At 42.6% G+C, this 12,627-nt stretch overlaps 1 protein-coding gene across 1 annotated transcript in view; it reads left to right on the top strand.

Moving 5' to 3' along the window:
* Positions 1–700: 700 nt before the first annotated feature.
* Ube2d2 (ubiquitin-conjugating enzyme E2D 2) overlaps positions 701–12,627 on the top strand; it is a 41,988-nt gene continuing 30,061 nt past the window's right edge. The window contains exon 1 of the mRNA NM_001393772.1: positions 701–1,128. Coding sequence (NP_001380701.1) covers positions 1,105–1,128 — 24 coding nt within the window. The 5' untranslated portion in view covers positions 701–1,104. The remainder of the gene's footprint in view (positions 1,129–12,627) is intronic.

A 12,627-nucleotide genomic window follows, 5' to 3' on the forward strand; every position in this document is an offset into this window, starting at 1 on the left:
ACTAACTAAGGTTTTTGCCTTTGGGGGTCCACCTCTCTAAGGAGAGGTGATCGACTTTGCCACTTGTTATGAAACCTTGCCAAAAATCCTTTTTGTATTTCTTCATTCTACACGGCCTATTTCCTAACGCTAACAAGTCAGTGGTTGCGTATATAACATTCGAGTCATGTCCAGCTGAGGTCTTTTTTTGCGGGGGACGGGCAGTCTCAGGGCTCCCTGTGCAAGCAAGTTCTAGGACCCTCTTTTTTGGGTGGCAGTGAGGCTGAAGAGTTGTGTGACCTTAGAAAAGTCCCTTTCTTTTTCAGGAAAGTGACAGTCGGATTAGTTACTTCCAAGTCTGATGGTGATTAAACAATGTGGAAAACCCGTGCCTTTAAGCGTTTCTCGTTCTTTGAAGGCGCAGGCACACAGGGTACCAGAAGCTGACTTCAGGCCTTGGCGGGAGGAGGGGGCGTCTAGAACCCGCGCCTAAACTCTCGCGAGATCTCCTGCCTCGCGACGTCATCCCCTCTGCGGCTGTGCCTGCGCCGGCGCCTGCGCAGGCGCGTACGGTACTGGCAGGGGCGGCCCGTATCCCTCCGCCGCCGGCGCGGCCCGGCCCTCCCTCCCAGGCCCGCCAATCCCGGAGCCTCCCGACCTGTCCCTCGGTCTGGGCCCACCCCGCGCTCCGGCAGCCCCACCCCGGCGGCGCCGCCCGCCCGCGCGTCCCTTAGTCCACCTGCACCAGGCAGGAAAGCAGGCTTCCCTGGCTTCGCCACCGTAAGTCGCTCGGCGATCCTGGAGCTTGGGGCTCTTCCTCCCAGGCGGAGGGATCCACGGCAGCCGAGGAGGCGGCGCTGAGCCTACGAGGAAGAGGCAGGCTACGGCGGCGGCGGCTGTGGCAGCAGCGCATAAAGGGGCCGCCGCCGGGTGATGCGGTGACCGCTGCGGCAGGCCCAGAAGCTGAGTGGGCCTCGGCCCTCAGCTCGTCGTATCCGCGCTCCGGAGCTCCCCGTTCTCCGGTCGACTCGCGACCGCTCGGGCGGTCTCAAGCCCCTTAGCCCCTTCCCCGTCCCTCCCCCGTCCCCGTCCCCGCCCCGGGGCCAGCCGCCACCGTTTCCCACCATGGCTCTGAAGAGAATCCACAAGGTAAGCGGCCAGGGGTTTACTGTGGGAATGGGCCGCTGGGCGGGCCCGCTGAATAGGCTGCGGCCTGCACTTCCCGCGGTCGCCTCCACTGGGCTCGCGGCGTCTGGTTCCTTCTGCCGGCGCCGGCCCCAGGGGGCGGCCTTCACACCCCACTCCCAGAGATGGCGCCCAGGGAGGCCCGGGCACGGGGCCCTTGCTTAGGCCGAAGTTGCTCTTGTCTTCGCAGCCTTCATCCCCGACGCCCTTCCAGGCCTCCCTTCAGCCTGAGACTTGATGCTCTCTGGGGCTATTGTCCGGCCGAGAAAGGACTTGGGGCGGCGTAGGGCGGGTGGGGGGCAGGGGTGGAGCGGCTGGTAGTTGGGCGGCCCTGTGATCCGAGGTCGATAGGACTGCTCGCCCAGTCCGTCCCCCTACTCTGGCGCCCTTCAAGAGCTGCCTGAGATCGAGGACATAGTCAGGCCGACCAGAGGGCCCATTTGCTCGATCCACGAATGTTCTTTTGAGTTCACTTAACTCTGGGTCAGCTAGCTGGTCACGAAAGTCCACCTTACTGGTCTAGAAAGTGGAGTAGGAAGTCCGAGGTAAGAAAATGCCACTCGGGGAGAGGAGGGAATTAAGTGGAGAAGGGTTTTATTCCTTGGGATTGGTGTATGTCTTCAGAAACTAACCCTTCAGTTTTGCAGGATTGGATCTAGTGGAACAACTGGTAGACAGTAGAAGCCATTCGGTTCAGAAAAAAACCGAACTTTGAAAACCGCCAGAGAAATCCCTTTCACAGATTTCTCCCAAAATGATTTTAATGCTGAAATTAGATGCAATGTTCGAGAAGACTCCCCGATTTAGAAGGGATTTTGCTCTATTTTTGGTTAGAAATAATTTCTTAACTCTTTTAAGTGAAAGGTTATCCATTTATTTAATAAATAATGAGATTTAACACTGTGGAGAGCATTGACTTCGATTCAAATTTAGGGCACCCTGATGTTAACTTCTTAGTATCACTTAGTGATACTTTTCTTTCCTCTTGGAAATAGGAAGTTACCCCCTGATGAGTTTTGCTTGGTGTTTTATTTGGCTCCTCAGATGGGCTATATTAAATCATTATCATATGAGTAAGTGGCTGGACCTGGGATTACCCCTAACGACCGGTGGGATAAGAATGCAAAAGAATGGAGGATGAAGTAAACACAGAATGACGAGTAGACTGTTCAGTAACTGGTCCTCATTTATTCTTCATTCAAGACCTTGTGGAATTAATTCCTTTCCTTACTGTGAATTAGCATCTTACAACTTTTGTTTTCTTTGATTTCTTAGAACTCAAAGGGCAGACTTTAGATAGTAAATCTTGTACTAAAATGAAGGGCCATTGCTCAAGTTTGAACTTTAACGAAAGAAAAACAGTGTAAGGGATAAGAACAAAGTAAAAGATAAACATCCAAGTAACATGTATATATATATTTCTAAGACTTTAGTAGTCTTTATGGAGTCTAATTGAAAGTTACCAGTTTGAATAGTGTTGAGTTAGACCTGTAAAGAATGCCTACCAAAGATGGGGAAAGGGGAGTTTGGTTTGTGATAATTTGTAGAGATACTTCTTTTTTAAAAGGTAGAGTCTCACTAGCTCTGGCTGGCTTGGAACTTTTAACTCTGGCTGCCCTCAACTCCAAGACCCACTTGCCTCTGTCTTTGGAGTGCTGAGATTATACCATCAAGTTAATAGCTTTTAGTGTTTATATTAATATCTGTGCTATACAGACTTCTTCAGAGATGACACTGACTCAAAACATACATTTAAATCTTAGAATAACATTTGTCCTCCTAATATAGTTTCTGTTGCTGTGTTTTGTTTTGTTTTCTCTTCTCTGTGTAACAGCTCTGGCTGTGTGCTGGTCTCAAACTCTCAAATCTGCTTGCCCCTCTGCCTTCCCAGTGCCAGGAGTAAGTGTGTGCATCACCACAGCCTTCTCCTGTTGCTGTTTTTGAGTTAGGCTGTCACTGCTGGTATTGGTCCTGAGTCCTGGGATTCAGGCATGTACCACCACCACCATACCTGCCTTCACATCTTTTTGTATAGTACTAGGGATTGAATCCAAGATCTTACACATGCTAAGGCAAACGCTCTACTCCTGAACAATATCCTTAGTTCTTGTAAATCTTTTTTTAAAAATCAGGTTTAAAAATGATCATTTGACCTTAAAATTGTGTGTGTGTGTGTGTGTGTGTGTGTGTGTGTGTGTGTGTGTGTGTTTCAACCACAGCCCTCATGGGAATGTGAGGATAACTTGGTAAAGTCTCTCCTTTGACCTTTCTATGGGTCCTAGAGATTGAACTTGGGTTATCCGGTTTGCCTTTACCAACTGAACCATCTATATATATGATCCAAGCTTTTAACTAAATTTCTTAGATTTACGCATTTCACTTTATGTTTTGCCTGTACATGAATGTGCTCATTGTATATGCCTGTTTGGTCACCTGCAAGTGGTGTCACAGATGGCTGTGAGCCACCATATGGGATTTCAACCTGGGTCATCAGCAAAAGCAACAAATGCCCTTAGCTCAGCTGCCCCTCCTGCCCCCAAACTGTTCTCCTGATACAGGGTTGTATGTGTGCCAGACTGGCCTAAAGTATGGGCACATGACCTTGATTTGTGCTCCTTTGGCCTCTACCTCTTGAATACTAGGGTTATAAACATGTGCCATCCTGTCAGGTGTTAAGTGGCTCTGGGAATCAATCCCAGAGTTTCTTACATATTAGGCAAGCACTCTGCTACCTGAACTGCATTGTTTTGTTATTGTTTTTTAAGATCTGGTTTCTCCTTGTCCTAAATGTCCTGGAATTTACTCTGTAGACCAGACTGATCTCTGAACTCACAGTGCCTCATGGCACCACAACCTGGCTAAACTGTTCTTGAGTGTGTGTGTGTGTGTGTGTGTGTGTGTGTGTGTGTGTGTGTGTGTGTGTATCCCTCCATCTCCATTTAATAACCTAGACCCTTTTTTTTTGTTGTTTTAAAAAAGATAAGATTTCTCTATGTAGCCCTAACTATCCTAGAATTCTGTCTGTAGACAAAACCAACCTCCAACTCAAAGAGATCCTCCTGCCTCTGCCTCTAAATGTTGAGATGGAAGGCATGTGCCACCACCACCTGGTCCTAGAACCTTTCTTGAAGTCAAGTATGGCTTGACTTGTCTTAGACTGCAAGAAACTAGAAAAACCACATTTTATTTGTCAAAATTACTGTGAAAATAAAAGAAGTCAGGTTTTTCAGACTTTTGTGTGGCATATACTTTACATTAGGCTTAATGGATATAGATAACACTATAACTGTCTTATCCTCAATTCAGTGTATTTGCACTGGAATCCCTAGACTTGCTTTATCTATATAATCAGTCTTGGTTTTGAGCCTTTCCTGTTAAGTCAAAAGAAGAAAATTAGTTGAATACCCCTAAGATTCTTAAAATTTTACATTTGATAGGAAGCATAATCTCACTTCTTTAACTGTATGTAGATTTGTGTCTGAATTTGACACTTATAGAAAATACTTATATCTTGGACTGCATGCCTGCCTTGCTGCTAGGGTGTCAGAGCACAGCTGCTCAGGGGAAATGGGGTTCCCTAGCCCAGTGGGACTGAAAGGTTGTGAGGGGCTCTGGCCTGACCTCCTGCCCCGTACTTACTATTATTTATTTATTTATTTATTTATTTATTTATTTATTTATTTTTGGTTCTTTTTTTCGGAGCTGGGAACCGAACCCAGGGCCTTGCGCTTCCTAGGTAAGCGCTCTACCACTGAGCTAAATCCCCAGCCCCTTACTATTATTTATTTGTTTGTTTGTTTTATTATACATAAGCACACTGTAGCTGTCTTCAGACACACCAGAAGAGGGCATCAAATCCCATTATGGTTGTGAGCCACCATGTGGTTGCTGGGATTTGAACTCAGAACCTCTGGAAGAGCCGTCAGTGCTCTTAACCACTGACCGTCTCTCTAGCCCACTATTTTATTTTTTGAGACAGGATCTCTGTGTAGCCTTGGCTGTCCTAGAACTTGCTCTGTAGACCACGTTTCAAACTCACGGAAGAAATTTGCCCGCCTCTGCCTCCCAAGTGCTGGGATTAAAGGTATGCACCATCAAGCACCTAGTGAAAAATACATTTTTTATAATTTGAATTTCATACATGCATAGTCTATCTTGGCCATTTTTATAGCATTTTTTATTTTTATTGCTGAACATTGAACCAAGGGTCTTGTACATTCTTAACAGAAACCCTACTATTGAGTGAGCTATAAGACCCCAAACCATGAAAAAATCTCTTAGTGGGCACTATTTAGATGTATATCTTAAGAGATTCCTGGGCTGCAATTCAGGTAAAAGTTGCCAAAGAGACACATTACAAACAGTATAGTTCTGGCAGAGATTTTAATCCTTTGCGTGTATGTGTCTGTATATCTTGTGTGTCTACCTTACCTACACCAAATGACCGTGGTCTGCTGTGTTTGAGATTTTTCTGCTGACTTTATAAGGCCTTTAGTTTTGGTTTTGATGCTTTGAGTGTTTGCATCTTCTAGCACCACCCCCAGCACTTTTCCAGTTGGTTGCATCTCATCTGTTGTGGGCTAAGAAACCAGATCACGGAGCTTATTAAAATTATGTCTAAAATAAGATCCAGTAGGCTCTGAGTGAAGAGGGCTTCATGTGTTCTGTGAACTGTATGGGGCGTTTTGACTGATCAAAGACCTTTTTTACTTCCTCTTTTTTCTTTTACCTTTAGTTGAGACAATGCAGGTGCCTTCATTGAAATATAGGCTTAATTTCTCTGTTACTGAAAAGGGTAACAAGCTAAATATCTTGATTCCTTGAGGAGTTCAAGATTGGCAGAAGATGATAGAGCTGGGCGTGAAACTCAGTAGGTAGAGTGCTTGACTAGCATGCAAAGTCCTGATTTGATCCCTAGCTTCTTGTAGGGTTCTTCTGTAATCCCAACTGAGAAGATGGTGACAGGATGAAGAAGTTCAAGGTCAACTACATATTAAATTTGAGACTGGCATGGGATACTTAAGAGTCTTAGTAAATAAATGAGCAAGCTAGGATACTTTTTCTTATTTTTCTTTTTCTTTTTTTAAAAGATTTATTTTATGTGTATGAATACAGTGTCACTGTCTTCAGACACACCAGAAGAGGGCATTGCATCCCATTTCAGATGGTTGTGAGCCACCATGTGGTTGCTGGGAATTGAACTCAGGACCTCTGGAAGAGCAGTGAGTGCTCTTAATTGCTGAACCATCTCTCCAGCCCACTAGGATACTTTTTTTTTTTTTTTTTTTTTGTTCTTTTTTTCGGAGCTGGGGACCGAACCCAGGGCCTTGCGCTTCCTAGAGGATACTTTTTAAAACCCCAATAATGTCTTGCTTATTTTAGTTATGTCTTGCTAGTTGTAGTTTAAGGTTTGTGGGCATAGCTTTGAAGCAAAGAATTGTCACCCCATATCTATATCTAAGGCAAGGTTCTAAGAAGCCAAAACAAAGTTCTCAGTTAAAAAAAAGTTTTGAACTCAAGGTCAGACAGGTAATGTGAGCAAGGAGAATGAGGAAGCTAGGAAATAGGCCATTTGCTACCTTGTCACCTTTAGATGTTGCCATTGCCAAGATCTGTGGGTCTGGTTATTTGCAGTATGTGTGTAAGTATGTAAACTGGGTCTTACTATATATCTTTGGCTGGCTTGGAAATCTGCATTCTTCTGCTGGGATTAAAGGTGGGTAGCACTAGGTCCATTTCTAATATTACTAAATTTAAAAATATTACTTAAAAATAGTATTGGCTATAGAAGAATAATAGGAATGATTCAAGGTAAAATATTTGCTACTCTGTTTAATCTCTTGTATCAGAAAATAAAGATAGTATTCTAGCATTATTAGATAATTAGATAGTATTATTAGAGATAAGGATTCAGTAATCTTTGTTAAAAGGATGGACCAGATTAGCAAATATTCCTGTGGAGTACTGGATGCTAGCATAAGTGTTGGTTTCCTGCTTTGGAAAGCAGACATAGCTTATTCCAAAAGATAAACTTCAAAAATTTTTAGATGAATGTAGGCACAGCTAAATTGAGAGATCAAGGCAGGAGGATTATTTGAGTTCAGAAGTCCAGGACCAGTGTGGGAAACATATTGAAATATATTAACTGTATTAATGAGAAATAAGGAGTATTAGAAAAATCCTTCTTTTACTAAAATGAGTACTCCTTATTGTGTATCCTTGATAAGGAGTAGTTTTGATTGCAATTCTGGATATTATAATCAAAGAGAGATGGCTGTTGAAATATCCTAGGTAGTTCTCAGGTCAGGAATTCATAACAGATGCCCGCTGCTGACAGAACTATTACAGCCCTCATTTTGGAAATGAAGGTATACACTTATTTTTCTGTAAAAATAAAGTTTTGATGGTTTATATAATGTAAAGAAATAAAGCACCATTTGTTCTGTCTACAGAGTCAAGTGAGATACTATATTATAGATCTGTAATACTAGCACTGCAACATATTTCAAGGTTCTACCTGTCAAGGCCATGCTGACTTGATTTGTAAGCTGAAGGGCTGGAGGAATGACTCAGTTAAAAGCACTGACTACTCTTGAGAAAACCAGGGTTCCATTCGCAGTAGCTTATATATCTGTAACTCCAGTCTCAGGCAAATACATGGTACACAGACATACTTCAAAGAAAACACATAAGAAAAAAAAAAGACATGGGCTGAATGGAAAACAGTTTCTTTTCTTTTCCTTTTTGATTTTTATTACTTTATATTAGTGTTTTGCCTGCATTTATGACTAATAGTATACCACATACATATAGTACTTGGTGGAAGCCAGAACAGTGTTTGATACCCTGTAACTATAGTTACTTAGTGGGAGCTAGGACTCTAATCATAGAACCACAGCCAGTGAGTCCTTTTGACTACTGAGCTACCTCTCCAGCCCCCTGAAGATACTTTAAAAATTTCCTTTGAGGGCTGGAGAGATGGCTCAGTGGTTAAGAGCACTGATCGCTCGTCCAGAGATCCTGAGTTCAAATCCCAGCAGCCACATGGTGGCTCACAATCCTCTGTAATGAGATCTGACGCCCTCTTCTGGTATGTCTGAAGACAGCTACACTGTACTTACATATAATAAATAAATCTTTAAAAAAAATTTCCTTTGAAGCAGAGCAGTAGTGGTACATGACTTTAATCCCAGGATTTGGGAGACAGAGGTAGGCTAACCTGGTCTACAGAGCAAGTTTCAGGACAGTCAAGGCAACACAGAAACTCCATCTCTAGGGGAAAAAAAAATACAGTTCCTTTGAATTGAATTGGATCTTTTTTATTTTCCTTTTGGAAGGGTAACAGTATCAGGGATTGAACCCAGGGCTTCAGGTGTAGGAGGCATTTCTTTTGCCACTGACCTACAGCCCCTAGCCCTTTCATTGAATTCTGTTTGTTTATTGTTCTATTTGTTTATTTTTTGACAGCTTGTCATTCTGTAGCTCAATCCGGCCTTTAACTCTCATGCTTCCTAAGTGCTAGGGTATAGGCATGAGCCATCACGGCTAGCTTACTCGAATTTTTCATTTTTATTTTTTTTAGGATTTATGTGAGTACATTGTTGCTCTCTTCAGACACACCAGAAGAGGGTACCAGATCCCTTTACAGATGGTTGTGGGCCACCATGTGGTTGCTGGGAATTGAACTCAGAACCTCTGCAAGAGCAATCAGTGCTCTTGACCGCTGAGCCATCTCTCTAGCCCCCATGTTTAGTTTTTGATGTAGGATCTCAGTATGTTGCTCAGGCTGGCCCAGGGCTCACTATTGTAGACCAAGCTGGCTTATGACAGCCATCTGCCATCTCTCTCTGCCTCCTGAATGCTGGAGCTTGTGCATGTCTGATGCTCCCAGGGCATCAGTTCCCCTAAAAACTGAATTTAGAGTTGTAAGCTTCCATTTGGTGCTGGAATCCAAACCCAGGTCCTCTGGAAGATCAGCTGAGCCATCTCTCCAGCTCCTATATTATGTTTTGTTTCTAGACAGTCTCACCCTGTGTCCTTGGCTGGCATGGAACTTGTTAAGAGATCTTCCTGCTTTGGCCTCTGGAGTGCTGTTATTACAGGAGTGAGCCATCATGCTGAGCTTTATTTTTTATAATTTTAATTATGTGTTTGTTTCCATCTGTCTTTCTGCTTATGGGTTTATGCATGTGAGTGCAGGTGCCCAAGGAGGTCAGAGATGTTGGAATCCCTGGAACTGGAGTTACAATCAGTTTTCTGCCACCCAACATGGGTGCTGGGAACCAAATTGGGTCCAGTCTCTCCAGGTCCTCAGTAATGTACCATTTAATACCCACAATTTAATAAAGTAACTGCCTGGTTAGCCCTTGGACTTTTTCATTTGTTAAACTTACACCTACAAAAATTGCAAATCTAGTACCAATAGATTTTTTGGTGTTTGTTTGTTTGCTGTTTCTAAGAAATCTGCTTGGTTGATGTCATGTCAATACCTAAGTTTTTATTTTATTTTCTGAAGTAGGGTCTTATTACCTGTGCTGGACTCTGGGATTGGCTCTGTTGCAGAGGGTGACCTCAAATTCATGTCTCCAGCTCCTGAGTGCTGAGTTAGAGTGTGATGTCTCCTTTAGTTCAGGCTTTTTAGTGTTTCTGTATGTTAGGTTTACTTTTTTTTTTTTTAAAGATTTATTCATTTATTATATAAGTACACTGTAGCTGTCTTCAGATGCACCAGAAGAGGGCATCGAATCTCTTTACAGATGGTTGTGAGCCACCATGTGGTTGCTGGGATTTGAACTCAAGACCTCTGGAAGAGTAGTAGGGTGCTCTTAACCACTGAGCCATCTCTCCAGCCCACGTTGTTTTTTTTAAAGTTCAGTTGTGTTTCCCTGCACTGTATTAGGCGGTGGATGATGTGTATAGTTAGCTGTTCTTCATTGCATATTATCTTGAACCATTACTGATGGTTGCTTCAATCATTTAAGGTTATGTCTCCCATCATATCTCCTGTTTTATAAATGCTTGCTAATCTCTTTGTATAAGAAACTGGCTGCTTAAACATAATCACACTTTCTCACATGGGAGTCTGAGAATGGCCTCTGAGCGCTGGGATTATATATCACCATGCCCAATCCTAAAGTGTGAATTGCATGTATGTGTGTATTTAGGTGCTCAAGCACAGAGTGTTAGGGGTTTGGGAACTGAACTCAGGTTCTCTTCAAGAGCAATACACTCAACTGTCGAGCCATCTCTCCAGTGTTCCTTCATTAAGAGTGCCTTCTCTTAAATGTAGGAGGTCCTAGGTTCAGTCTCCATCTTATGCTAAAGCATTGAGTTTCATTTATTTATTTATTTATTTATTTATTTATTTTTTGGTGTGGACTTACTCATTTCTCTTGTTTACATACAGAATAATAGAATCTAGACTGTATTCCAAATTGGGCAGTTGTTTATAGTCCTGTCAGCTATTATTATGAGGGTTCTACTGTCTACATCATCACGGTTGCCCATTATCAAAATGTAATGTAATCACAGTGACCATACGATATCACTTGATTTGTTAGTTGCATTTTATTTAGTACATGCTACTTTCGTCAAAGGTAGAGTGCTAGAAAAAGTAATTAGTAACTCTTAAGTATAAAGCTGGGAAAATGGTTCACTGGTTAAGAGCACTTACTGCTGCTACTCCAGTCGACTTGGGAAGCACCAGCTTGGCAGCTCACAGATGTCTGTAACTCCAGTCCTCTTTCAACCACTACATGTAAAACACCCACAGACATAAATATATATGTATATAATAAACACAATGTAAATTGTTATCTTAACATCTTATTTTTTGGTTACTTAATGTGTCAATTTTGTAAATTATATACTTAATTTTTTTTATTTTCTGTCTTTTTATTTCTCTGTAGCTCTGGCTGACCTGAACCTCTATTGACTAGGCTGACTTCAAACTCACAGAGATCCACTTGCCTCTGTCTCCCAATTTAATCCTGCTAGGATTAGAGGCGTGCACCACACTGCCCCAGTATTTTTTTTTTTTTTTTAAAGAAGGGAGGGGTGTTTTGAAACTGGGTTTTTGGTGTAGTGTTGGCTGTCCTAGAACTCACTCTGTAGACCAGGCTGGCCTTGAACTCACAGAGATCCTCCTCCCTGTGCCTTTGCCTCACAATTGTTTGGGTTAAAGGTATGCACCCACCAGCACCCAACTCTATTATAATATTTTCACACTTCAGTTATACTACAGAATACCTCTGCTTGTGGCCTTTCCTGCATTAATCCAAAAAATACTTTCAGAATCCACAAATAGTACTATGTGGTTTTCAAACATTCCTTAGAGGATGTGTGTCGCTGGGGGCGGACATGGAGGTTTCAAAAGCGTATGCCAGACTCATTCTTGCTCTTTCTGCCTGTAGGTAAGGATTAGCTTTTAGCTGCATCTCTAGCACTATGCCTGACATGCCCTCTACCATGGTCTCTGAAACTGTAAGCAAGCCATGAATTAAATATTTTCTCTTGTAAGAGTTGCTGTGGTCATGGTGCTTCTTTATAACAATAGAATAGTGTCTAAGGCCTACTATAGTAACATTGCTATACAGAAATACATGAAGACGCAGATGTGTTTACCCTGATTTGACTATGATCATATACTGAAATTAGTTTTGTAAAGATTTTTTTAAGATTTATTTATTTATTTATTTATTATATGTAAGTACACTGTAGCTGTCTTCAGATACACCAGAAGAGGGCATCAGATCTCATTACAGATGGTTATGAGCCACCATGTGGTTGCTGGGATTTGAACTCAGGACCTTTGGTAGAGCAGTCAGTGCTCCTAACCACTGAGCCATCTCTCCAGCCCCATAAAGATTTTTTAAAATCAGCTTTATTTACTCTTTCTCAGTTTAAATCCATGATGGGTACAGCACCACATGGATGCAATTTCCGATGGCCTTTGCAGGAATGTTGATTTGGAGTTTTGCATTAACCATGTCACTGCATAGGTCTGAGCTCCCTTTTCCCCAGTTTGCCCTGGTTGTATTCTGCTTACCTCAAGGGTCACTGCATTGCTTTTTGCTTTATACACTTGAGCACACTGCTTGCCTAGGTAGAATTCAGTTTCATCTGGACATAAATATCTTCAATTTTAAGAAAAACCATGTGTTCTCTTTGGTTCCAGAGACCTCACTTAGCCAGCAAAAATGACCTTGAACCACAAGCCTCCTTGACATACTTGCTTTTCCTAGCAGGTCTCCCCAGGTGCCAAGATTGTGGAAATTAATTTCTTTCAATAAGATGTATAAGTTTTACCTCCATGTATGTATGTCTGTACATTTTGGTTTGTTGCCAGAGATAAAACAAAGAACATTGGATTCTCTAGGACTGGGGTTACAGAAATTTGGGAACTGCTATGGGAATTGCACCTAGATTCTTTGCAAGAGCAACCTGGAGCTCTTAACCTGCTAA

Source organism: Rattus norvegicus, chromosome 18, assembly GCF_036323735.1.
Source record: "Rattus norvegicus strain BN/NHsdMcwi chromosome 18, GRCr8, whole genome shotgun sequence".
Taxonomy (NCBI): domain Eukaryota; kingdom Metazoa; phylum Chordata; class Mammalia; order Rodentia; family Muridae; genus Rattus; species Rattus norvegicus.